The 27,661-nt window shown below is 40.0% G+C and overlaps 3 protein-coding genes and 3 non-coding genes across 7 annotated transcripts; all 6 read right to left on the bottom strand.

The window, feature by feature from the left end:
* Positions 1 to 1,462: 1,462 nt before the first annotated feature.
* Positions 1,463 to 1,533, bottom strand: Trnag-gcc (transfer RNA glycine (anticodon GCC)). Its single transcript has one exon. It is a non-coding gene; the product is annotated as a tRNA-Gly (tRNA).
* Positions 1,534 to 3,416: 1,883 nt separating this feature from the next.
* On the bottom strand, positions 3,417 to 3,487 carry Trnag-gcc (transfer RNA glycine (anticodon GCC)). Its single transcript has one exon. It is a non-coding gene; the product is annotated as a tRNA-Gly (tRNA).
* Positions 3,488 to 4,587: 1,100 nt separating this feature from the next.
* On the bottom strand, positions 4,588 to 4,658 carry Trnag-gcc (transfer RNA glycine (anticodon GCC)). The gene has a single exon. It is a non-coding gene; the product is annotated as a tRNA-Gly (tRNA).
* A 1,802-nt stretch (positions 4,659 to 6,460) lies between these two features.
* LOC139130563 (leucine-rich repeat and fibronectin type-III domain-containing protein 5-like) lies at positions 6,461 to 9,913 on the bottom strand. Its single transcript, XM_070696311.1, has 2 exons — positions 9,465 to 9,913; positions 6,461 to 7,449 (listed from the first exon to the last, which is right to left on the bottom strand). The coding sequence occupies exon 2, from the start codon at positions 7,424 to 7,426 to the stop codon at positions 6,461 to 6,463; it is 966 nt and encodes a 321-aa protein (XP_070552412.1). The 5' UTR covers positions 7,427 to 7,449; positions 9,465 to 9,913.
* A 753-nt stretch (positions 9,914 to 10,666) lies between these two features.
* LOC139131410 (uncharacterized protein DDB_G0286299-like) lies at positions 10,667 to 16,719 on the bottom strand. 2 transcript variants are annotated; one of them, XM_070697436.1, is made up of 2 exons: positions 16,366 to 16,719; positions 10,667 to 13,621 (listed from the first exon to the last, which is right to left on the bottom strand). In XM_070697436.1, the coding sequence occupies exon 2, from the start codon at positions 13,548 to 13,550 to the stop codon at positions 12,111 to 12,113; it is 1,440 nt and encodes a 479-aa protein (XP_070553537.1). In that variant the 5' UTR covers positions 13,551 to 13,621; positions 16,366 to 16,719; the 3' UTR covers positions 10,667 to 12,110. The 2 variants fall into 2 exon arrangements, with proteins under 2 accessions (XP_070553537.1, XP_070553538.1); XM_070697437.1 differs by lacking the exon at positions 16,366 to 16,719 and adding an exon at positions 14,279 to 14,314.
* Positions 16,720 to 19,970: 3,251 nt separating this feature from the next.
* Positions 19,971 to 26,978, bottom strand: LOC139131409 (uncharacterized). The gene is made up of 2 exons (XM_070697435.1): positions 26,693 to 26,978; positions 19,971 to 23,883 (listed from the first exon to the last, which is right to left on the bottom strand). The coding sequence occupies exon 2, from the start codon at positions 23,815 to 23,817 to the stop codon at positions 21,916 to 21,918; it is 1,902 nt and encodes a 633-aa protein (XP_070553536.1). The 5' UTR covers positions 23,818 to 23,883; positions 26,693 to 26,978; the 3' UTR covers positions 19,971 to 21,915.
* Between the last annotated feature and the right edge of the window lie 683 nt (positions 26,979 to 27,661).

Raw genomic sequence — 27,661 nt, 5'->3', positions numbered from 1 at the left:
TGACTTACGTGTGTCTTTGTGAATTAATGAGTGGGTGAATATAAAATGTATTTCATCGTAGGCAAACAAAATCGTTCCTCTGCATCGGCCGGTAATCGAACCCGGGCCTCCCGCGTGGCAGGCGAGAATTCTACCACTGAACCACCGATGCTGCTCTCCAGCCGTTTCAACTAAAATTAATTTTTGTCATATTGTATTCTGGATATAAAAAGTTGCTGATGATGTTGGTAAACATTACAGTTCTGTTCGCAGTGTCACTTTTGAACTCCGAACTTCACAAGCAGGGCTTCAGTGAAACATGGATTTCTATAAAATGACGCCTTGAACGCTCTGGGAATGTCTCTTCAATGCAAGTGAACATTTAAGGTCGGATATACTAATTTGTGGCACTTATCGTTGGCGTTCAATAGAAATCATCATACAAGACGACATTCGGAATTTCAAGAGACGATGTCTGATTTATTCCATTCATTTGAGTGAACACTAGTAATGACAAAAATTGAATTTTACTGTGAACAAGAAAAACTACTGGAAGAGGAAAGCTTACATTTAAAATTTTAGACCAAGATCAAATGTTATATTGTTTCCATTAACCCTTGGAGTACAAACATTTTATTGCACAAGGATCAATATGATTTGGGTTGGCCGAGAACCAGTTCGAACTGGAAATCATTGAAAATAGATTTAAAAGTCAAAATCATGCATAATAAAAGATAGAAATAAAAATAAGTAACTCATATCAAAATATAAGACTAAGTATATCATGTTCGACACATAGTTTAGTTGGTCATGTCAAGGTTATTCATATATTTTTATTGAAACAAAGGGGCTATTACAGGTACACAGTCACCGTAAGTTTGCATATCGGGGCTTAGCGTACTACCTCGTAACACCTGTAGCTGTTGGTCCTCCATACGTGATACGTCAAAGAATAGGCAGACGACGCTGCTAAGTATGCCATGGCTGGTCGTGTGGAGGCGCCCTTTTTAAAAACCGGCCACCCGCGTAAAATCTGTGATTGGCTATTAAAAAAAACAGGTGACCGAATACCTTTAAATTGAATTCGTTACATTGGATTTACGTAAATGGTGCCAGCATAACTGGATCGTTTACGACAGATTGCAAATTTCATTATTTCTTTTCTCAGTGTTGTCGAGAAAGATAGCATAATCACAGCGTCACTTTGTTGTACTTGAAAGATGATTTTTTTGTCACTTACTTCACTTCAACAGGTGCCTTTATGAAATCAAATGTTTTATGATTAGGGTAGTCTGTGTTGTTAAATTATCAAAAAAATAGGAATCGTCCTGATATCATCCTTGATTATGAACGATCCTTATCATCCTTGGTTATAACCAACAGCTCGAACTGGAAATAAAGGAGATGAATGAAAGTACAGCAAATTGTAAAGTACACCAAATACGTGGTAAATTTCGACGTGCACTAGCAAAATTATAAAAATTGCATCGGCCGGGAATCGAACCCGGGCCTCCCGCGTGGCAGGCGAGAATTCTACCACTGAACCACCGATGCTGCTTATTATTTCTGAAATTTATACTTTTTTTTATTCAATTTAATGTTTAAAATTCAATCCTGTGGAACCTCGTACAGTGATGACTCGCGGGATTGTTATGGAAAAAACACATAAAAGGTGCTCCTAATGAGGTCGGCATCTACGTCAAATAATGATTGCACTTTCGTTGTCCCAAATTTGAGTACACGCACCACGCAGCACCGGACAGGAAACTTTCGGTGACAATACCGTTGCTCTTGTAGATGTATTTCTCTTTCACGAAGGTTAAAAAAGAACATCACAAAGGAGCTATTTCCTGCACCTCACTGGTGTTAATTCGAAGGCCATCGTACACTCGTGCAACTTTAGCATACTGGTAATTTACTATGTGTGTTGTCCATGATGTTAGCGGGTTTCGAACTGCAATGATGTTTATAACTGTACAATTTACAAGGAATCAACCGTATCTTGAGAGAGCTGTGATTGTCAGGGAGTCCTAAAAACTTTGACCTCGAGTCCTTTCTAGAACGTGACCTTAAATATTACCCTAAGTAGGAAAAACCTCGCCCCTCAAATACCAATGAGATTACAACATAACCCACATACAGAGAAAAATTTTCGTGAATAAGTGAATAAATAAACAATAATGACGAATTGGTTCATTTCGTAGAAAATTCTGGGAATTCAAGAACAATATTGCTGTTCGGAACCGTTGCAGGATCCAGGATAAACCCTTTGCATTCAAGGCAGAAGAGAACAGCGGCCACTATCGAGTTAGCTTAGAGGGCGTTGTGATCATAGGATCAGTCCTGGTGGCGCTAGTAAAATGTAAGTTCAAACAAATGCTTTGTGAGGGGAAAAAGTGTCATAACATTTGTCGGTAAATTTACTCGTCGGTTGTATCTAAAATTTGATTGAGGGTGGTAACACATGGAAGGTCTAGCAAGGTTGTTACTATTCGGCAAATCCACCGTCTGACTGAACAGATCTTTGTTTGTGAACAGCACCAATAAGGTGTTTGTCTCTACTTAATAGCGCCCTCACATCGATTGCATTATTTACATTTCCACCTACGAAAACCTGATAGTGCAAAACTGCAAACATGCTGTTTTTTGGAAGCATAGACATTAGTATCTCAGGTTTATGTTAATTCTTTGATTAAGGGCAAGGTACGATGGACAACAATCGTCTCTTCATAAAATGGAACAACTTTTCTGACCAATTACAGTACTGTGCCATGCTACCTAAAGAATTGTTGTGTACCGAAAAAATACTCAAAAGAGAAAATTGGTCAACAGTTTTTTACGTTGCTAAAAATATCTGATCCCTCGGTCTCAATTAATCGTATGCATACGTGCCACACTAACATCCTCGAATAGAGATATTTCTCTCAAATACTTCAAGTTCAAAGTTATCTAGAACGAATAATATAGTCGTTGTAGCAATTGTTGTGAAAGTTTGAATGGCAGCCAGTGTAGTCATTTCTGACACTCGTACTGAACACTTACATAAACATTATTTCTGCAACTTTTATCAGATGCACATTTTTTTGTTCATTTATATTGTTTTTATTACCAGTATGCGTTTCTTTGATTTCGCAGAAGATGACAGTCAACATGAATTGATGAAATTCAGTTTTTATTGTATTCAATTATTATTACATGTAAAAAGTTAAAATTTATGATAAAGATTCGTGCGAGACATTGGGGAAGACTTGTCGTGTTTCCGTTGATAGTGACTTTGGGGTAAAAATTCCTTTTTATTAAGGTCTGAGAAGCAGGTCAGGTCATTACAGTCGGAGCAGAACAGTGTCTTCAATGTGACTTGCGAGTTTCTCCGTGAATTGAAATCAGCAGTCAAATATAAAAATGTATAATCATTGTTCCAAACAAAATATTCCTATTGCATCGGCCGGGAATCGAACCCGGGCCTCCCGCGTGGCAGGCGAGAATTCTACCACTGAACCACCGATGCTGCTTCCGTATTACACATAACCAAATACTTCTTAATCATATTCTTGATAGAAAATGTTGCCGATGATATGGCAAACATTACAGTTTTGTTTGCAATGTCATCTTTTTGCTCTAAACTTCATATGCAGGGCTTCAGCGAAACTTGAATTTTTGACCAACGACACCTAGAACGCTCAGGGAATGTCTCATTAGTGCATTTGAAAATTTCAGGTAGAATACCGATTTAGGACAATTATCGTTGTCGTTCAATAGAAATCATATAAAGACGCCATTCAGTTTTTCAAAAGACGATATCTGCATTTTAATCCCATATATCTGAGTGACCATAACGATAAAGGAAATTTTACGGTGAACAAGAAAACTAATCAGTCTGGAATAGAAAAGATTACATTTAAAAATTGCAAAATCTTTGCAAATTCCTGAGGTAACTTAAAACTTAAGATGAACTTTTTATGATGTGAGTACAAACGTTTTATTGCACAAAGATTAATGTGATTTGGGTTGGTCGAGAACCAGCTCGAACTGGAAATCATTGAAAATGGATTTATAAGCCAAAATCATGTACAATCAAACATAGAAATATAAATAAATAACTCCTATTCAAAATATAACTTACGTATCATGTTCGACCATAGACCCTCGAGAAAAACTCGAGGGTCTATGTTTTCGCACATGTTTTCTTTCGTCGTGTCAAGGTTATTCACATAGTTTTTAATGAAACAAAGGACCATCCTAACTGAATTCGTTGCACTGAATTAACACAATGGTACCCGCATATTCGACAAACAGGTGGCAATTTTTGTTCAATGATGAGAAAGATAGCAAATTAAATTGATGTGCATATGTATGACACAGTACTTTATCCTTGCACACAGTTCGAAGAAAATTGACTCAGGAGTGACAGAGAAACGGCTGCTGACTGACGGACGGACGGACGGACAGACGGGACCCAACCCATAAGTCCCCGCCGGACTGCGTCCGCGGGGATTAAAAATATAGGGAGACTCCTGATTATAAACCTGATTATGAACGATAGCCAGTCGTAAAGTAGACACTGAATACATGGGTAAACTTCGACATGCGTTAACAAAACCATTAATTTGCATCGGCCGGGAATCGAACCCGGGCCTCCCGCGTGGCAGGCGAGAATTCTACCACTGAACCACCGATGCGCCATACTAATAGCGAAATTAATACATTTTCTATTCAATACAATTCAATATTTAAAATTCAACCCTGTGGAAATTCGTACAGTTGAATTATACAGTACATTACTTCTTACTCGGAAAATACTTTTCATGTATATTCTTTGCGCATAGATCACTCACCATCGGATATTGGGCCCTCATAATATCATCGAACGTAAGATAAACGATGACGTTGACGTGTAACAAGCCTGTTGTACATTTTCAGCAGGGAAATTTTGACAGACATTTTATTATTCAAAATTTCGATATAATCATGAACAATTTAGTCTCAACTTTAGCCAGGAGTTCAATGAAGTTTTGGCAGGCTAGGCTGGGAAGCAAGACTTGCCGTTGTATCTGATCAAGGCCCATTTCGACAGACGGCGGTGCAATAGGCGCGTTTAATATAGGTCAACCATGACAGATCAGAAGATAAGGAATCCCATTCATTGCGTTACTTGAGCACTATTTTAACTCCGCCAGTAATATGTTTGTACAAATTTCATGATGAGACTAAACGCAATGACAAATAAACAGACGTACAAACATAGACCCTCGACAAGGGTCTATGATAGAAAGAAGTTCTTCAAGTGAGCGATGGCGTGTGCTAATGATGGTATTGAAATCTTTGAAACGAAGACTTCTACTTTTTCTGGCCATCATCACTGGAGACGAGGCTCCATTGGTTGTAAGTTGTGATTGATTTTTGTCTGTAAAATGCATTTTTTAATTTGACCCTCAAAATGATGTCGTAAGAACGAGTGTCCGAGTTGTCCACGCAGCAAATATGTGTTCTGTCGACTGTAATTGCAGCTGAGCTTTTATCCGGTCTGGTATATCTCTGTCTGAATAATGTATTGTGCGTATGATTGTTGTTCCTCATAACCGTGAACTAGACGCCAGGAGGGGGGAAGTTTTGATACAATGAATTCCGTTCCTCCTCGTTCCAAATAGCTTTCTCCGTGCTGCTTCCAGTCTCTTGCCCATGACTTCACCAGGTTTGATGTCAGTTTCCAGTGACGTGTATGTTGGATCGTCTTCATGAATCGACAAAGAGTCTTCGCGGTCACGGTCGACTACTTGACTTGTCCGTGGATTCTCGTCGTAACCCGTGTAGCGTCTATTGGGGACACAGCCGTAGGCATAGTGGTATGAGGGTGCATCCGTGGACCTTGTCCGGAGTTGCTTGTCGACCGAATCTTGGTCTGGAATCACCTCTAGGTATTCTGGGATTGGTTTGTGAGAATCTCTGTGAATGCCAGCATCCACTTCAGTTAGAACGTCTCCTACATATTCGTATTTGACGCTATTCGACGTCGAGATGTCTGTCGGCTGCGTTGGCGGGCCATTATCGTTGGTCTTCCCGGTGGGCGAACGCTGCGCAGATATATTGAGCAGAGCTGCCAGGTTTGCGATCACGAAGCCACCCCTTTTACTGGTGTCCCCATCAAGTTCGCCCTCGGAGGGGTTATAGGACTTCGAGAGATGTCGGAACAACAGGTAGAGCAACACCGCACAGAGTATTAACGTACCGAAGAAGGTGCCGAAGAATGTGGCGACAATAACTGATGTCGTATCGCAAGGAGGACACCCTTGCATTGGCGGTAGTGCCGTTGACGTCACCCTTGTCTCGTTTTCGTAAACGTATGAGGTGTTTTCAAGCTCGGACGTCGAAAATTTGACGGCGTCGATCGGCCAAACATCGACTTGAACTTCTGCGCTATCAGAGCCGCCCGCGTTTTCCGTTGTACATACGAAAGTGCCCGAATCATTGGAATGAACATGTGTTACCGTGACGTACCATTCTCGTGAGACTTGTACGGCTTATTGTGATTATGGTCACCGTCCGGCCACAAGATTACTCCTTCAGGGTTCGTCCAGTATATAACCGGCTTAGGGTATCCAGTGGCACTGCAGGAGAAGGTTATAGTATCTCCCTCTACGACGATTCTATCACTTACTTTCACGCTATCGATCCGCGGAGCAATGCAAGTTAAATCTAATTCGAGCAGCTCTTTTAAATTTCTACCAGACAGACTTGGAGGGGTGGCGCAGTCAGCACCATGAAGGAAGCGTCCAGACCCGGCACTCCAAATCAGAAGGCTTTGGAGACTGCAAGAACATTGCAGTGGGTTGTCTTGCAAGAACAGGAACGACAACTGTGGAAGAGATGCGGTGACTGAATTGTCAAGTGTGATCAACTCATTTCTTTCCAATCGGAGGGTTGTTAAATTTTGGAGATCAATAAAACGAACTTTGTCCAAGTTAGTGATTCTGTTGTCTGACAGTGAAAGGGTTTGCAGAGACCACAAATTTGCAAACGCTTCGCTAGAGATCGCCCTCAACGCATTGCGTGACAGATCAAGGTGCAGGAGACTCCTCAGAGGCGAGAATATATACCCTGGAAGGTGCTCCAATCGATTGGAGCTCAAATTCAACACTTTCAAATCCGAAAGGCCGTTTAGGGCGCCAGTTTCGATCTCAGCGATGAAGTTCGACTGTAGATTCATCGACTGCAAGAATGGATATCGAATAAATTGATCGGCAAGGAGCGTTGTAATCGCGTTTTGCTCCAGGTTCAATGAGAGGAAGTCAAAATGTGTAGGTATATGAGTAAATCCTCTGTTGGCGCAGTCTTCCACATTCCCTTTCAACGATGTACATTTAGTCAGGGACCCGTCAACGAAGATGACCATCACAAGGCCGCAGCAACACAACACCGATGCTTTCAGTGAGAACTGAGACCATCCCATCTCTGGTAGCAGATTCTTTGCACCTACAGATAAATTTATTCGACAAGAATTAGAATGACCGGCAGTTTATTCTGTCGTGTATATAATCATAAGAAAATATCGCTTATTTATTTTGGGGTTTCATTTTTGTCAGTGTTTGTGTGATTTCCAAAGAGTTCCGTTATTGGACTGCACATCCGGGTATTGACGGCGGAAGTCACTGCCCTATCGAAAGCAGCCAAAGAATGCCCCATATAATTTACACACATCTTTTAAGGTTACATATAACATCGCCCTACTGCCAAGAGTAATGTACACAGACAAAATACGTAAGCATAGCCAGATAGTTTTTATACTCCACAGTCCTGAAAGTCGGTCATCACCCGATCAACTATTTTACAAGGGAACGAGCACAACTAACGGCAGGGGCCAGAATATCAAATATTTTGTCCGCCCCAACAGTTTTTTCCGCATTCCCCTCCCCAACGCGAACCTAAATACTCAGACCCCTCTCTGTTGATAAGAACATTGTTGGAGCCCTGGCCCGAATATAAAAACGTAGACAAGACGGATCCAAACTTATCCCGTAACGTCCTGATTAAAAATGTTATATATCAGTACAAGAAAATCGATTTTGGAAGTTCTCTCAAAGTGTCATTTCACCATACATAGCGTCTATGGGGTAAACAATGCAAAAAAATACATCCAAAACTAACTATTGACTATCTGTGTTGTGTATATGTCGGCAACTGATTTGAGTACTTCACTAGAATATGGTGATTACAATTCATATTTGTACAAGAAATTTATTTTTGGAATTTCACTCAAAGTGTCATTTTACTATTTATATTTTTTTGGTCTATGGGCCAAATATTAAAAAATGGTTTCAATCATATCTGTGTTAGACCATTGGTATCACGAGAATATGGCTCGTAGAAGGGCACGTTTGTACAACAAATATGATATTGTAATTTCACCGACAAATAATAATGTGCGATACATTAGTGTCTATGGGATAAACTATAAAACAGTTTCAATACAAATCTAGCTATATTTGTGAGAATAATTAATTTGCGTGAAGTTTTTTTTTCACGGCTCATTTTCTGTCGTTTCAGTGCTCCCCTCCCATGATAGTCGCCTGTTGCTGTCTTTTGTCACACACGTTTGCAGTCATAAGTGCTCAAAAGCACAGTCAATGATAACAGTGACCTATTAGGTGATCTTCAATCATTGCATAATTATAGTCAGTTATTGAAATACGGCTTTTTCATTAGATAACCAAAGAAAACAAGTTATGAAACAACCGTGTTTAGCAGCATTCAGAATCTGCATGATTTATGTTCGTTTTGAATAAAAAAATTGAAGCGCCTCTTCCCGGAACTCTGGAATTGTCAAGTCCCCTTGAGCACCCTGGCAGTTTTTTTTTCGTGTCACCGCCAAAGCAAATAAAGTGACTTGTCACGACAAGGTGTGGGTGGATGTACATTGTAAAGATTATTGTTCAGATTGTAAAGGAATGTGATATCCGAAACGTTGCGTCATAAGAGAACACACTCCGAATCTCAAGTTCAACCCTCTCTCTATCTTGATGACAGAAAAACATGACATTTTGACAATGAAGATGTAGTTGATACCTATAGACAGCACACGTGGTTGATTTGTACACGGAGGGACCATGATTTGTACAAGATATTCGCGTGTTTTATAGGAGATGTCTCATGAGAGGGTCAATCTTTCAGTTTTAGGTCAACGGACTTTATCACAAACTTCGCCAATAAGCATAGGCAATCGCAGAAACCTTACAACTAGAGAATCCAACGCTGTACTATAGGCTATCACCTTAGAGATAACACCGGACTCTACATTTATGATTTATAGCTGAATGAATTATAACGATCGGCCAAGGCCAAGACAATTAATTGATTTACAGTCACAAGACGTCGTACTTCGACCCTGGCGTACTTATCGGAAAAGATCACGACGTTCGAAGATTGTACCATTTCTGACAAAAACAGTGCTAATGTTGAGTGGAGAAAGGAAAAGAAAGACGACTACTCACCAGCTCTTATTAAACCGCCGAGAAGTTTTGGGTTGACGGCTCGCTCTGCCACTCCTCGTGTGGTCAAATCCTATGTCTCGTCACCGAGAGACACTGTCCGACGCCCGTGGTATATGTACTGTCAAATCCAGCTCTCTGTACTTTCACAGAGAATCGGGATCACCGATGGTTTCTGGCGCGAAGTGGGTGTCAACTTGAAAGATGCTGAACACAGGAGATAAACATACGATATGTATGGAGGTCGAGCTGGGTAGTTCGAATGTCACAAATTAATACGTTATGGTATACGCGGATGGTTACTCATTAACATTTAGCGATCACAAGCAATCGTAATTCCAACGCCTTTGTTTGCTAGTCAGTCCAAAATTGGAAGAGCTTTAACATGGATATTTATCATACCATGTGAGTTTGTCAGTTCCCATTAAGTTAAATAAAGTGTAATTGGTCGATTGTGATCGCTTCATTTGATCAAAAAACGATATGCGAGCCACGTGAGAATAATATCACGAAATGACGTCACACGCACACGCGGGTTATCATGGCATGAATGAACAATTGGTCGGTTGACAAAGATTACATCCCGGGATTACATCACGTGTGTCACGATCTAGCCGTGGCGTGACCGTACAATGTTATATACCTCAAGTTCCAGCAGTGTTCCTTTGCTCGAGATATTCAAACCTTTGACATGTATATCAGTACCTGCATCTTTCTCAAAGGAAACTTAGTTTAGTTTTATTGTATGATTTGTGTAGACATCCAAATTTGCTGACAATATTTCATCTGGCCCACGTAGACCTGGTCCGAATAACAGGCATTTGAAATTTGAAACAACCTCATATATATATATATATATATATATATATATATATATATATATATCAAAATAAATTGCCTTCAGTTTGCGCAAATTATGGACAATTGAAGGAGGACCCCTAGACTGCCCGAAGTATATATATATATATCAAATAAATTGCCTTCAGTTTGCGCAAATTATGGACAATTGAAGGAGGACCCCTAGACTGCCCGAAGTAGTGCTGCCATGCTATTCAGCTTGTTACTCCCCGGATGACTCCCCTGTATCTAAATTCACCCCTCTCATATCACATAACAATCACATACACAGGAGAAATGACTTAAAATACACGACTCTAAAGCTGAACTAAGTCTGTACTTTTGGACAAATCATATAGAACGCAGTATCAACATCATTTGAAGGGTTTATTATTAATTTCCCATCCATATTGAGAACAAAAACAAACGTTCCATTACATTCGAAAAGTAAGAAAGAAATCATAAAGGGACACAGAGTGAATGGAATACTCCACAGTACAATTATTACAGAAACTTAAATGTGAATTGATATTTTCAATCCCTGTATATTGGTAAAACTAGTTACTACGAGACTTCACTTATCTCACCTTTATCGAAAATCCAGCTTCCATAATGCAAGAAAATGCACAATATTAGAGTTTTATGTAAAAAATTCTTCACTTATACATATACAAAAAAAAGACTGAAAAGAAGACTTTTTTCGATATACAATTAATTCAACATTATCGAGTCAAACATCTCAACTTAATGGTACATCATGAATAATGAACATAACAGACGACGAATGACCCGCAAATCATTAATAACACAGTCTCATCCCATATGTAAAATTTGTAGGTGGCGTTTATACAGTGGTAATAGCTTATGCAGTAACTGTTCTCTATAGGCTATACTTTACTCAACTTACATTGTAGGGAGAAGAGCAATTTATACCCTAGTGCGGCGGAACAAAAACCATGACAACAACATCAAAAAAATATACAACATTTGACCCTTAAACGTGTAAGTGTGCACGTATTCGATGCGTTTTCTGACAGATCGCGCGATGTAATGTGATGTGGTAAGCCTGAGAGAAATTGTCATTGTGGTAAATTAAATACAAAATGCGATTTAGAGACTAGTAGCTGGTGTTCTTTGGTATTTGTGGTGTGCCGACGTGTGGTAACGCAGTGAGGTCCGGTGCGTGGGACGCAGTACTAGTGTGGCGCCGTGCAGTGCTGCGTGTGGTTCTGAGTAGCCAAGGATGGCGTTGCAGTGGGCGATGCCATGTCTCGTGAAGTCGCGACACCTGACATGATATAAAACCACAAGTGATTTGTATGTGACTTCGAAAGACTCTGTATGGGAAGTCTGAAATATAGCAGTCCCCAGGCTTAATATTCGTAGGTGCAGTTGTTATAAATGCGTTTTTCATGACATCGCCGTAACTCCGTGGAGAAACAGTGATTTTATGCGTGGTTCACTGTATGACATCCATATAGTTCTAAAATGGAATGTATGATGTGTTTTTGATATTGATTGGGTCGTAACTTGAGAACTCATTCCGAGTACAGTTCGCCGCCTGCTTTCTTAAGTTTTTTTGTCACGTGTTTGCCAACAATTTTTTTTCATGTCACTTTGACGACGATTCAGAGCCAAGATGTTATATTCAAAATGAAAATTATCGATGAAAATTATCGTTATTAGTTCTATACTTGGTAAATATCGTTACCGTTAGTAACAATTAAACAAGTTAACAACTTATTGCGTTGAGCCTTTTCAGTGTATTTTCATAGAAATTGCAAGACTCGTTTCCGCCGGCTTGTTCTGTTTTCACTCTTTATTTACAATTACAATCTTTTTGTTTCCAGGTCCGGAGCCAACAAGTACTTGGCCGCTTTTGGCTGACGTAGAAGACAATTTTGGAGCACCAGCATCCACGCTTTTCGGGCGCGCTGTAGTGTTGGTCGACTGCTGAGGAGCCCGAGAACTTGAAAGGGATTGAGCGGGAAGCGTGCTAGATCTCACATTCACGTAGCCGTCGGTCTTGCCGTCCTTTTTCTCGAAACCGCCGATCCTTGCCGCCACACTGACATTTCGCAGCTGTTCGCCATCGTCTTCCTTGTTTTCCGAGATCGATCCGAGCGAAGACGTCGGGCGTTTGTCGGTTGGCGACCCCGTTGACGCCGGAATAATGTAAGTTTCGTCGTAGTCTTGCTGGCCGTCTGCAGCGAACGACTTTCTAAAATCTTCATCAGCGTACATATACTCATGTTCTTCATTCTCAGCTGTCATTTCCATGTACTCATTGTCGTCATCTTCGTGCGGATTTTCTTCGATTTTGTCGTAAACGCCTCCCGGCGGCTCAGCCGGTACCACGTAGCTAGGCTGTTCTTCTTCAGGGAACACAGCTTCGTCGCCGAATTCCATGTTTTCGTACGTTCGTTCGTCCTCCGCCACACCATTATCTTTGCCCGGCTCCTCTTTCTTCTCGCTCTTGTCAGTTGCTTTCTTTTGCCCTTTAGATTTCTTGGCTTTTCCCTCCTTTTCTTTCACAATCTTTTCCGTAGAAACAGTGAGACTGTCTCGTTCAGCTTTTCGAGTCTTGCTCGCAGTCGTTTTAGCCTGTGGTTCATTCATAGGGACAGGCTGCTCATACAAACCGCTGTCAATATCATTGTCAAGGTTACTCTCATCAACCTGTTTCTTCCCATTGTTGTTGTCGCCTATATTTGTTCTTTTTTCCGATTGGCCTTTATCCTCTGTTGTGTTCCCGTCTGATCGAGGTTTTTTCTCAAATCTTGCCTTGATCTTGGTAACTGCGCTTTGGGTTGCTTCTTTCATCCTGAGAACCTTACTTCCAGTAGGTGCGCCATCTTCGCCGGCGTTGTCTGCTGCCTTTGTTTGATCGGTGTTCCCTTTCGAGGCTGAACTGACTGGCGCCGCTTTCGAATCAGTGACGTCGCCAACGAAGACAGGACTTACGATACCGCCCTTGCTTTCCGTGTCGCTTTCGTTTAGTCCGCTTTCGTCACCAGGGTACCAGCTAGCTCCTTTCTCGTCCCGCCGATGTCGTTTTAGGTACAGGTAAAACACGAGGATGCAAACGAGCACTGTGATCAGAAGTGTCACGAAAAATGTGGCCGCAACAGCAGCCCCTACTTTACAATCGCAGGGTACCGTTACTACCGGACACGCTGTTCCTGTCGTTCCTGGACCGTCCGAAACAGTCGGAGTGTTGAGTTTAACACTAGGCGCCAAAGTCGTCGTCATCTTCGTCCAAAAGGGGTTGATGATAGCCACGCGTGAACAGAAAGGTGTAATTAATAAAGGCTGTCAGGTTTCTGTAAAGAAGCACAAACAAGAAACAAGATTTCAAATGGGCGTATATGAAGTGCACCTCGTGGAGAGAAAGTAGGACTCTCAAATTGGTCGAAGATTTTTTCTGATTTGCTGGTCGTGTCCACTGAACACATATCAAAGCTTGAGGAGTGAATGGAGCTTTCATAATCTTTTCTTGTGTGAGAAATCGAAAATTTAAATTTACATATGGACACGGGCCAAATACTGGCAATTTTTCTCCAGCTAGTTCGTTTCCCTAGTACCAAACGTTTGCACGATGGCCCCTGATTTTTCATTCTTGAATTTGAAAGAGAATTAAAGTTTCTTTCATGACGTTCGAGGAACAACTGCACGTACTGCTTTAATAGAAACTCCATTTGCTACTATCAATGTATAATGTTTTCCGTTATTGGAATTTTGTCTTGGAATGTTGTCTTTAGAATATAATATTTTGCCATACTAATATCAACAATCTTAATGTTCAACTTGACAGTGCAGCCTGCTCGTTTTTAATGACCAATTTTATGTTGAAAACTGAATAGTCTTGACAAGGATTACAGTTTGTAAGCAATGATGTTGCAGATTATACAAAATGGATTGTATAGGCCAATACTTTCTCTTTCTGCACACTTTTGAAGGGAAGAATTTAAGGAATGTACCTTTTTCACAGCACAAAGGTCAAAGGACAGCATCCCTACAATAGGCAAACAGATATATAGCTCTTTTTGAATTTACGTAATTTTCTCCATTTATCAAGCTGTTCGTACGCTCACGACAAAGAAAGAGCCAGTGGAAAGAGCCAGTGTTCTGAACAGTAATGGTGGAGGCATGGTGACTGTGTTTTTGTTAATGTCATTAACCCCTCTATACTAACATTAAAACGTGCGCCCATACTTTTATTTTCAAAGAATGGCCATCGCCACCCATTCATTAATTAAATTAAATGACCCAAACTTTTTATCAAGGATCGAAAACTAGCTATCCTAACCCTCCCCCTACAAGTTGTTGTAAATCTTCTTTTGAACCCGGTCTTATCGTGTTTTTTAATTTGTTTGGTACTCCGCCATCGAGCCCATTGTATGAGTTAATTTTGGTGCTCAATAATTTCATTGATTGATTGATTGATTGATTTGACGCATGCAGACAGTTCGCTCTCCGCTGTCTGGTGTGCGACAGACGAGTCGTCACCGTTCATTTGTTCGAGTTCTGCCGTGCGTCACAGCACACCCGATTGCTCATATAGCTGGCAAATGACAAAAGCACTTTACACGCTCTGAGAGCACAACAACAATCTCCCTTCTCTAGAGGGGCAGATTTAAATACTTCAGTACAGTTTTCGGAGGCACAAGACCTACAGGGAATTATCTGCAGATCAGAACTTCAAGCTCGGAGGAGTCAAGTAAGAATGTGAATGTTACGAATTTTGAACGGTTCTCGATTGGCATGACCCTTGAGTTGTGGTGTGCAAGTCGGTAGTCAGAATCGCATTTTTGTCTGACGTACGATTTCAAAATTACTGACAAGTAAAGGGCAAAGACTGTTTTCTGATAACCACATGACCCACCACGCTGTATTAAATAAAACCTACTCAAGATAATTTCAAAGAGAAAACGTGCAGCGAGCGTCCCCGGGCCCCTTTCGAAGGTGATTAAACTGTCCCACCAGCACTCATTCTGCACGGAATGACCGTGCAAACACAATAAAATGTCGTTTCAATATTGGCATCCCATTACATATATAGCATGTCCTTACTCCCTGTTGGGCATATTTGTCTTTCTATATGTGTCAGTAGGCATGTGGATGTATAGGTGTGTATGATGAAGGTTGGTAGGTGGGCGTACAGACAAGTAGGTGTGCATGAATATTACTGAGGGTGTTTGCAGGAAGATTGTGAGTGCCACTGATATGGAGAGAGAGAGAGAGAGAGAGAGAGAGAGAGAGAGAGAGAGAGAGAGAGAGAGAGAGGAGAGAGAGAGAGAGAGAGAGAGAGAGAGAGAGAGAGAGAGAGAGAGTGAGTGTGTGTTTAGCTACCAGGTCTTTCATCTGTCGGTGTACAATAGCTGAAGTATACGGCTAAAGAATATCATTTTATTTACAAAGAAGTTTTCCTCTTGAGTTGCTGTCGTCATTCTAAATTTCAAAATTGACTTTAAAGCTACGACTGTCACTTTCATTACGCAAGTCATTTCACTGCAAGACACATTCTTTCGATACACGGCAAATCCTCTGAGTACCCACTTAGAGTGCGAACTTTGAAGATCGAACGTTAACTCGAGAGCAGTCAACTGTGGCAAGGAAGCTGACTCCTGTGAGTGTGGCCTATAGGCTATATTGTTACTTTCAACAAGACGCAATTGGTTTTTTTCAGTTATTGTTGTTGGAATTTCACCAAAGTTTTCTGGGCGAGACCTTTGCACAGTTTTCAAAAGCCTCGCTACGTGAATGTACTTCAAGATAAGGGGAAGGGCAAATGTTTCCCGTTGAATGTTCCCGTCCGCCGATGAACTCGCGGTATCGGGCCCTCGAGTAGCCAAAGCACAAATACAAGTAAACGTTGCTGAATTTGAAAACTCGCAAATAATATCTTATGTATTTGTTCTTTCGTGTTTGTCCTGCCTCCAGTGTCATTTGCATGTAGCACAGTCCCATAACCCTGTCTGCAGTGACATGAGTAGCGCAATGACAGAGATATTTACGAACATTATAAATAACCTCGTTTACTCTTCCATGGTTACATGTAACTCACCGTCTGAAGCAGTGGCTTGTCGTTCCATTCCCATACCACAACACAATCTCGTCGCTTCCAATTTACCAGCTAATATTGTTACAGAGTCCTCGGGTTTTTCAGGTGTCGTTAGTGGGGTCACCAGATACATTGACGAGCCCTTGCGGCAAGCTGACCACAACAGTCACCAGCGGGAGGGTGATTTCCCAAGCTAATAGCGGTGTGACGTTTCTATATGTTCTTTGCCTACGGCACTACGCTCTTCCTACAATCTGTTAGCTGCCCTCCTCAACTTCTTCATTTTCCCCTGGTCTATACAATGGCAGTGGGATATTCATGTTATACAATAGAAAGAACGCGGAAATAGAAAATAGGTTAAGTGAAAGTTTGTTTTGTTACTGTCCGAATCGACACTTCGCTCTATCAAATCTCTTCTTGGTATATAACGAGCCTGAGAGACGATTGAAATAAGTTATCCCTTCTAACGTCTACGGCTAATAAATCAGATGTTAACACAATAATCTCCTTAGTTACGAGAAAGTATATGCGGACATATCACTGTTAGTGTATTTACCTCCAGGTATAAAGTTAAAGCCACGATATTGTGTTGCGTCAGACGTTGGCGAATTCCTGCCTGTTCTGCAAGCATACTCTACTCCCACGTCAACAACAGCATGTACAAAAACTTTTGAAATTCAAATCTTTCGGCACATTTACCGCAACGTTTTGGCCGACTTGGTGCAAAGTAAATCCCCATGTGAACTACAAAAGGGATCCTTTATTTTTAACGGGGGGGGGGGGGTCGATGAATTGTATGTAAGCCGCAGCTGAAATTCAAAAACTTGTCCATAAATCGTGTTTTCTAAAAACATGACACCCGCTTCAAATTCATCAATTGTAAAATGTGAACCCCTTTCATAGAGCCCTTTTGCAATAAGTTATCCCTTCTAACGTCTACGGCTATTAAATCAGATGTTAACACCATAATCTCCTTAGTTACGAGAAAGTATATGCGGACATATCACTGTTAATGTATTTACCTTCAGTTATAAGTTAAAGCCATGATTTTGTGTTGCGTCAGACGTTGGCGAATTCCTGCCTGTTCTGCAAGCGTACTCGACTCCCAAGTCAACAACAGCATGTACAAAAGCTTTTGAAATCCAAATCTTTGGGCACACGTACCGCAACGTTTTGGCCGACTTGGTGCAAAGTAAATCCCCGTGTGAACCACAAAAGGGAATCTTTATATTTTACGGGGAGGATGTGGGGGGGGGGGGGGGTGGTCGGTGAAATGTATGTAAGTCGCACCTGAAATTCAAAACCTTATCCATAAATCGTGTTTTCTAAAAATATGACGCCCGCTTCAAATTATCAATTGTAAAATGTGAACCCCTTCCATTAGACCTTGTGCATTAAGATTAATATATGGAATCCATCTTTAGAGACTGTATGTTCGCACAACTGTTGTGTTAAGGGGTGGTTTGATGCTTTAACTGTATGTGAGGTAATTCATTTGCATGATGTATCATTATGCTTAAAAGCATGTATATAAGTACGTAGGTTATATAAGTATGAATGAGTTCAAGTATTTAGACCAGTATATGTGTTCAAATTCATTTTTGACAGTTTACCAATCAGTTTACAAATTGGTCGTGGCACTCCCAAAACGGCTGGGTATCCATGCTCTATTCTAAAGTTTCAAAATACCCCTTTAGGAGACTTGTCTAAAAACAGACGTCCTTTTATAGAAATTTGGGAAAAGTCAGATAGATATATAAGCACTAATTTTTATAAAATCTAGGAGAGGAAGAGATAACGTCACAAGACAGTACAACTACGTCAATGCAGTTAGAGTAATGAAATTGTTTTCGACGCAATACATAAGTGTAGTCTGGTATCCTTACGAGCCTACCCTCCATAAGAGTCTGGAGAAGTTGATAACTTTTGGAAACAAAGTTTACATGATGACATCATTATTGAAAACAGTCTCGGTTTTTCAATTTAGTACCTTTATAGCCGTTTATCTAATAACGTAAGTTAAAAGAAGCCTCGGCATGTTAAGCGCCATATATTACTTTTCTTCTTCTCCATTTTGACCTTGCAGTACTAAAAAAGGCTCTTGAAGGTTAAGACAGCATCCCAGGATGAAATACTGCGTTTCAAACCCCGCCCTGAAGCAGCTTTAAAAAAGGGAACCCCGGCGTTACTTTTTTATGAGTTTTGAGAATCCGATATTTATTTCCTCAAAACTCGCATATAGGTGGGCCTCAGGCAACTGCGAAGCGTGGTAGAGTATTGAACGTCACCATAAATGGGTTCGTTCCATGTTAAACGCTGCGACATGTATTTACGGCTACTTGAAGTATACTTACTTCAATAAAATATTGTTCAAAAACTGTTGTTTGTAAGCAAGAAACTTCCTCTTGCGTATACAGGACGACCACAGCCCTTTAACGCGCCTTGAAAATACCAGGTTGTGATCTGTTTGCATTGTGGCCATGTGCTTTGAAGGGACAAGTACATTGTCTTCTTAAGATTGATTGCGAGTCAGACTCAGTCAATATCGAATAAACATGAAAACTTTCAAGTTTTCTGAGATTCGCGTAAACCATACAAGCCGCATCTACCAAAAAAATTAATCTTTTTTTGCCACTAAAATAGAAAATAACATACCAATTTCGATTAGAATCTGACGGCGGTTCTTGATAGATAGACAGACGAAGACAGACTCACACACATAGACAGACAGACATCAGCACGATAATAGCTCACGTATGTGAACACTTGCATGAGATAAAGATGTAAAATCTTATGGAGTCTGAGCAAAGTCGATGTGAGCATAACCACTGAAGATGTACACAAGTATCACACGAATGAATGACATGCCGCTACTAGGCCGAGACCGCGGCCAATCATCACTAGGTTCACCAACAGAAAAAATTGACACAAGATATACACTGAGAGAGAGAAAAAGTCAAGAACGCTACAACAGACATGATGGGATTAACTGTCTAGAACAACATCTACATAAGTGAAAACAACATTCGATACAAACATAATCTACTGAGACAGGTAAATGAAAAGTGAAAGGCTCTAAGAAATATGTTTTTTATGGAGAGTCAAATCCACTGTCACGTACAACGAAACCAATATCATGAATATTGTTTAAATTTCTGACAGTGCGAATTTCGAGATGTGATTTGTCTGCTTTTTCATGAATTTGCCTTTTTATACCTAGAATTAATTTTGTGTCAGTGTGCTAGCTGTGCTATTACCCCTATGGTTTGGTTGAGAGACCTACATATTTACTGTTTCTCATACATGTAAATGTGAGCTCCTCGAACAGAAATGTTGATGACTTCCATTTACTGTATGAAGAGGTGTTATAAACTAAATTTCAAATCATAGGAATCACAGAAACTTGGAAAATTGACAACAGTTATTTGTTCAGTCAAGACTATTACAACTCTGGGGTCTCAATGTCGCGCAACCGGAAAGGGAGGGGGTGCCGCTGCTGCTTGCATCCACAAATCTGTCTACTACATGTATAACGATCTGTCATACAATGTTGACCACTCCGAGTCAGTATTGTCAGAGGTTGTCGACAGAAACCAAACGTTTATCGTAAAACTAGATAAAAATATTGTATTCTTCTTGTATATTTCAATATTGATCACCTGAAATGTGACAAATGCGGAGGGCGGAATTAATTTTACAATACGATGCACTGTTTAAATTTATAACAAATTATTTCTACTTGAACAAGAATTACTGGTGCCACTCAAACGGTTATTGGCCACATTTATACAAACGTTCCATTTGCATGGATACAGTTATAGGGGATATTTCTGACCACTTACCAGGTTCATTGCCATATTTTAGGATTTATTTTCGAATGAAAATGAAAATGTCAACCGATAAGTTCAAAGTTAATCATAAAAGTCATGGTTAACAATTTCATTCAGCGAAATGAAATTCAGCCACTGGAATTTTTATGACTTTACAAAGACATTTGATACCATAGATCATAACATACTCATATCAAACTCCTACACTATGCTGTAAGGGAAAACCCGCTTCCCTGGTTTACACATTATCCGAAAAATAAAAATAAAATATTTATTTGCAGATTTAGGAACGTTTGAAAAAGTATAGTTGCTCTGTGGTGTCGGACAGGGCTTGGTAATTATACTTTGTTCCTTATCTAAATAATGATTTACCGAATTAATCCAATTATTTTTAGGGATGTTGCACGTTAGTGTGATGCGTATATTGCTGATAAATATAATTCGAAAACAAGATATGTAATTTTCCACTGCAATCGAAAATTGTTATTTGCCAAAGGTGTTCTATCAGTAAGAAACAGTATAATCCATGAGACCCGCATGACACGCATCATTTATCGGAGTGATAATTGATGAACATTTTATATGGAAAGCACACTTCGTGTGCGTGACTAAATAAGAGCAAAAAAAAGTTGGAATACTTTTAAATTAAGACGTTATGTAACTAGAAATATTACGATTATATTAATATGTTAAATTTTCATTTTACCTAATTTGACATATGCTCTGGAAGTCCGGTGTAACGATGCGTCTTCATTTCATTGCAATTCCTTACACTGTTGCAGAGATATGGAACAATTTGCTGGTTCGTCGATTCTACGAATGCAATTTGTTTTTCATATTTTCATAATTTCCCCCATTTTATTTGACGTTGCTCATAGGTTGGAATAACCATACCGGCATATTTCACGTATCGTAGGTCATGTTATATGAAATCGTATTCCCATTTCTTCGTTTACCGAAATATTAAAACACATTGTCGAGGAGGTAACTAGATGATATAGGATTTATATAAGGGGTCGTCCAATTCGATCAACTCTGTGACCGGACTTTTTCTCTACCTGAAAATGTTTGTGTTGCTCCAGCTAAAAGCGTGCGAACAGCCTCAGAATGATGCATTTTAAGCAATAAACCACACCCAGCGACGGTTATAACACAAGATTTTGACCAGATATATGTGCAGGGGCGATAGCGAGTGCATGTATGGAGTGAACTGGTCAAAACAGAGTGGTATACCTGTTGCAGAAGTGGTTTAATGCTATTGCATCATAATATTAAAATGGAATTCTGACGTTAAACGTCAAAAAGGCAATTTTTTTCAGCTGAGAGCTCGTGCCTGTTCCAATTATACAATATTACGAATATAGCACTGACTGTTTTTTCAAGTATCGGCCAATCGGATCGAGTTTCAACATATTGGTATGATATAAGACTATACTAGAATTTTGCGAAGTCATTCCCAATTTCTACTGATAATGTATCGGATTATCCAGTATTGTGGCCTCAGATGTTTTCTTCACCCCTACAGACTGAGACTTTGAATATTGTCTGGCGTCCCAAGAATTGGGGTGTTTCCCAAAGTTGAAGGATCTGCTTATTACTGTTATACTTTCAAATCGTCTTAAGGTTTTTTTAAGATGCAGAAAACATGCAAAATTTGCAGTGGCATTTTCTGTTTCCCAGAGTTTTCCGAATATTTGACTATTCAAATTAAGCGGACCATTCTCTAAGGCACTTCATACTGAGATCCTGTTTTTTGAGTTAGCTTGTCTTTGTCTATGATTATTATGCTTCTAGGTCTTGAATATTTACCCTTCTGCAGGTTGCTCGCATAAGTGGTGTTCATTGATTCGATTCTACTCATGGAACGCGACTTTTGGTGTGACGTCACAGCCTCCTGATTGGTCACAGTGCTGACGTCTTTTGAGTGGTCCAATCCGTGATCACCATGGTGATTGTCGTCGGACTTATTAGCGAAATCACCTATTAAAGCTGCGACGTTCACGGCCTTTAAATCCGTGTCTACTGTTCCTTTCAAGTTTCTCCGACGCGATTGCTCTTTCGCCTGGCTTTGCTTATCGTTGAGCGATTCATTATCATCATGGACCGTGTCTTTTATCTTCTGTTGACCTTGAAGTGGCTGGTCTTCAGGCGATTTGCTTTCAAAATTTGTAACTTCCCTGCTTTCCTGTTGGGTAACTCCAAATTCTGGCGCTTTTACACCATGGCCAGTCTCCGTTGAAGTGGTCTGGTTCGCGATTTCGTGTGACCCCATTTTTGAAGCAGAAACTTTGCTCTGAGCGTCAGATTCAAGAGAAGATTGGCTTTCTGCAGTGTTGAAGACCGGCGCATCCCCTCTGGAATGGCGCCCACTTTGCGATGGTGGTTTCCACTCCGGAGTGACATCGTTCTCTGTTTTGTTCTTACTGTGATTTGAATCATGACCAGAGCCTTCATACATACCAATTATCTCCACAATACTTTTTTGTTTCAAGTCTGTATTTTCTGTGACAGTTTTTTTGGTTGAGGTGCTTCGACTTTTTGGAACTGTTTGACTTTCTCGTTCTTCCCTTGCAAGAACTGGCGTATCTCCCGATGTCAAGTTGCCAACTGGGTCTCTGCGGCGTGTGTTGATGTCCACGGGTGCTTGATTGGATGTTTGATCCGCGATGGAGCTCTTTATCTCGGTCTCTTGAATGACAATTCCATGTGAGTTTTTCGCGCTGAGAAGTCTCTGGCGCTTAAATTTGACGCTTGACTGTGGACATGACGCTTCATCTTCGATTTTCATGGAATTGCGGTCCAACTTCATGTACTCTCCAGGTTCTTGATCAATTTGTAATTCAAGGTAATCCTCGTCTGGCCAATCCAGTGACACGACAGAAGTCTGCACGGACTGCATTTGTTGATTCCCTAACCTGGCTCCTTGATCCATTGGGGCATCTGATTGCGACGTTGAGAAATGCCTGCGACTCGAACTGTCCGAGTTTGTCGTCCCAAACTTATTCAGCTCTCTCACTTTTGAAGCGCTATTAACTCGAGTATCCACCCGGCCGTGCGCAGTGATCGCACGGTCAGCATGATCTACGCTGGGGGCTGCTTCATGACCATCGTCATTCGCGCCGACCTTCGGATCGTCCGTGTTTTCTGGCAATGTCGTAGTCGATGGAATTCCACTGTTGCCTGCTTTATTCCGTATGCCGTACTGTTTATTGTACTGCTCTTCTTTCCTAAGGTTCTCGAGCCCCACAATTTCACGTTTGATATCGTCCAAATTAACGTAACCAGACAGCCTCTTGTTGTGGTTATGACCTTTTACATCTATTGAGATCGTCCCTGCCCCATCAGAGACGTCATCCACCCGGAACGCGCCATTGTCACGGCCGCGTCGAATAGGCCGTGATCTGCTGGATTCAGTCACTTGACTATGAGCATTTGGGGTCGTCTTAGAGACACTTCCCTCTTCTTCATTTTCTTTCCACAAAGTTTCTGATTGATGGCGTCTCAAGTAATGGATAAAAAAGAGCACGAAGAAAATCACTGACACAAGAGCTGTGATAATTACGCTGGTAACAATACTTAACACACAATTTTTACTTTCACACGGTGCAATGTTACTGTCAGCCATAGATGTCGATTGATAAGTGTTGATATTACTTTGAAAATATTTTGATAGGAAGGTTATTCTGTTGCCCTTGTGTTTTACCCATTTTGATGAGAGAGAGAGAGAGAGAGAGAGAGAGAGAGAGAGAGAGAGAGAGAGAGAGAGAGAGAGAGAGAGAGAGAGTTTTAGTTAATATCACTGAGACAGAAAAATAGACTCGGTTAAGTACTCTCTGATCTAAAGCGCTATGTATGTTGTTTTATCTTGTGGCATTGACATTGTCGAGTGTTCCTCAGTGCATTTCTACTGTTGTACTTTTATAATCATTGTATTTTTTGTGATCGTTGTATTTTTATTGCAAAGAAATTTGATACTTTAATCCTAGAAAATCGCTCTAGAAAAATGAATTATTATGAGTAATAGGCCTCGCGATCCATACAGGTATCAAATTGTTACGTACGTCCTATTTCTTTGGCAATATATATATATATATATATATATATAATATATATATATATATATATATATATATATATATATATATATATATATATATATATAATCCGTGGCAAAACGCGTCCAACAGTTATTCCTTTTGGATACAAAGAAATGAAAACAAGGAAACTGCTATCATATACTGTTTTTCAGCTTTTGTTGAAGAAGTGAAAAGTACATGTAAGTTCCTTTTTCATGTTTTTTCTTTTCTCTCCTGTATACTTATTAACGAAACAGGGAGCCCTATTTTCTACAGAGTGGTCTAAGTGCGTCCATTCATTTTACGAATTTTGAAACATAACGCAAAATTGACAGCGCAGAGACATTTTAGCTTCTTTTTAAGACGCGCGTTCTCATGGGGGCGTAATTTATCAACTCAAGAGTTCGTTATATAACATGGACCAGTTTGTTATTGTTCATATTGGATAGGTTTGTGCATACTTATTTATAATTCCAATGAATTTCTTTTATAATTATGTCGATTTGCCATGGCAACCTTTCTTGGAAGCTCTGATTATGTTTTGCCAAAGCAAAGCGCCCTTTTAACGAAATTATAGGAAAATGCACTATTTTCTAATTTATCCGAAAAATTCATTTTTATGAAGATATACTGGCATTATTTATACTCCATAATACATACTTAATATACAGCCACGCTGTACAGTTTAATCATATTTTAATGACAAAAAGGGCATTAAATGACTAGAAATAGTAGAAAATATAGTTGGAATTGTAAAGTTACGATCAGTCCCTCGAACTCAAAACCGAATCCGAAACCGAATCTAAATTCGGTGTCGAATAAAATCACTACTTCCTATGATTGTCTGCATCGCTTTTTGCAGGAAACTTTGCGCGAGTTCTTCCATCTGGCAACATGTAACTTAGTTTATGTCAGATTAAGGAAAGGGCCGCAGTCAAAATAAAGGGGAAGGTATCAACACAAACCTAAATAATTTTACTGATTATATTTGCCATAATTCCTGTAACTCAGAGCGAATTGCGTTCGGTAGAATATTTCGACTGAATCACTCAGCCTTCATCAGCTGTTGTGTGATCGTGAAGAGTGCGATGACTATACAGGTCCACTGATTCAGTCGAAATATTGTACCGAGAGCAATTCGCTTTGAGTTGCAGGAATTACGGCCAATAGAATATGATTCCAGAGCAAGGAAACAATACTTTAGTTGTATTTTACTGATTGATAGTTAAAGCAGCTACATTTCATTTTTTGCACTGTCGAGTGTGACAACTGTTGATATAAGCATTTGCTGTGAAGGTAGCCGTATACGATTACTGAATCAGAGCTTCCAAGAAAGGTTGCCATGGCAATTTAACATTATTACAAAAGAAATACTCAAAACTATAAATAATCATGCACGAACCTACCAACTATGAACAATAACAAACTGGTCCACGTTATATAACGAACTCTTGAGTTGATAAGTACGCCCCCATGAGAATGAGCGTTATAAAGAGAAGCTAAAATATCCTTGCAACTGTCACTTTTGCGTTTTGTTGTAAAATTCGTAAAATGAATGGACGCACTTAGACCACTCTGCAGAAAGCAGGGCTCCCTGTTTCGTTAATAAGTATACAGGAGAGAAAAGCAAAAACATGAAAAAGGCACTTACATGTATTTTTCACTTCTTCAACAAAAGCTGAAAAACAGTATATGATAGCAGTTTCCTTGTTTTCATTTCTTTGTATTCAAAAGGAATAACTGTTGGACGCGTTTTGCCACGGATTATATATATATATATAAATATATATATATATATATATATATATATATATATATATATATATATATATATATATATATATATATATATATATATATATATATATACATACATACTTGAGAAATACACCTTAGAACACCTGATAATAGATTGTGAAATATAAGAGTACAAAGCAAAAACTCTCTGTAATGACTGCATTTTAGCGAAATCTAACAATCTAAAGCGCCATGTTTATTTCTGATTTCATAACATCGATTATCTTTCGAGAGAAATGGACAAACTCTTTTGAATTGTACGTATGATTCAGAATCTATACCGTCTTCAGATGCTCACATTTCCGTTCCGTTTCTGCTACCTCCATTTACACATTGCTTCTACATTGTCGTTCACCTATTACCGCAAGTGTTCACTATCCAAGGAAATGCGGTGACTGTTTACCATTTTGTCATCGGTGATGCGCATGGCCGGCCCCTTCCGTCGAGATAAGTGTTAAGAGCAGCATTACCGTGATTTCCTTTGATCGCGTCCTCGCTGTGAATGATTTGCTGATTATGTCCGGAAGAACGAATCTTCTAATTTCTACTCGACAAGTAGTGAAGAAATATCTAGACGAAATTCCCAAAACTGACCCCCAGAGAAAATCGAAAGTGTTAATTGTTTACCTGTATACAGACTTTCTATTCCAATGCTGGTACCAGAATGCTTCAAAGGTCGTTGCAATGACCTTTCTTTTCTCATACACAATGTCGCTTTTGGTATTCATAAAGCTGAGACTGTTCTCAGACTGTCTTCGTCGTAAGTCAAACAAGAGCAGCCAACATGAGAAGCAGGAGCTTAGTTTACCATAACAATGAATTTGTTCATGATCACTGCAGTAACCTTCCGACCTGCAAATCACGGTGTTTACCGATAAAGTTGTGCTTGCACACACTGGTGGGACAATAAACCACACAGTTTTCCTCGACTGCGCAAAATCAGAACAGAACACTATCGCCTTTTCAGCCGTGAGGAACGTGCAAGCATGTCAAGAACGAGGAAAAAAGTATCTGTTCACTTGTTTCTATGATATTTACGTCTGCGTACCTGCTTGTGAACTTTACTGAACCCGGACGCCTATTTCGCGTTGTATTATTTAGTTAGGGTTCTGATGGATATTGCATCAGCTCTGTTTCTCGGCAGAAATTTCGGTCAATTTTGCTTGTTGATCGACAAACAAAGATGTTTTGATAGATGTCAGGTCCATCCATTGCGTTGCCACCGTGGCCGATAAAACAACTGTATATGGCCTATAGTATTTCTTTCAACCTCATTGACTTAGCAGCACTGTTGATATTCTGCCTTGAGAGAGGAAATTTCGGAGTCCAGATACTTGTATATTCCGAAGCATATGGCACACTGAGTTTGTGGTATTCACACGGAGGAACACATCTATTTTGCTGTTCAATCTGGTGCTGACGCAAGTATGTCGACTCGAATCTCAAAATTTTCACCCGAAAAAAACAGTTTGTACAAGACGGATAAATGAGCGGGCACCACGTGATAATACAATTCATTGCTTTAGAACTCTGACAAGTATTGCATCTTAAGTTTACTTTGTATTTTCTGTATTTTTACGGCCGGATCTAGGGGCA

This window comes from Ptychodera flava, chromosome 4 (genome assembly GCF_041260155.1).
Source record: "Ptychodera flava strain L36383 chromosome 4, AS_Pfla_20210202, whole genome shotgun sequence".
Classification (NCBI taxonomy): domain Eukaryota; kingdom Metazoa; phylum Hemichordata; class Enteropneusta; family Ptychoderidae; genus Ptychodera; species Ptychodera flava.
This window is presented reverse-complemented; position numbering and strand designations above follow the sequence as displayed.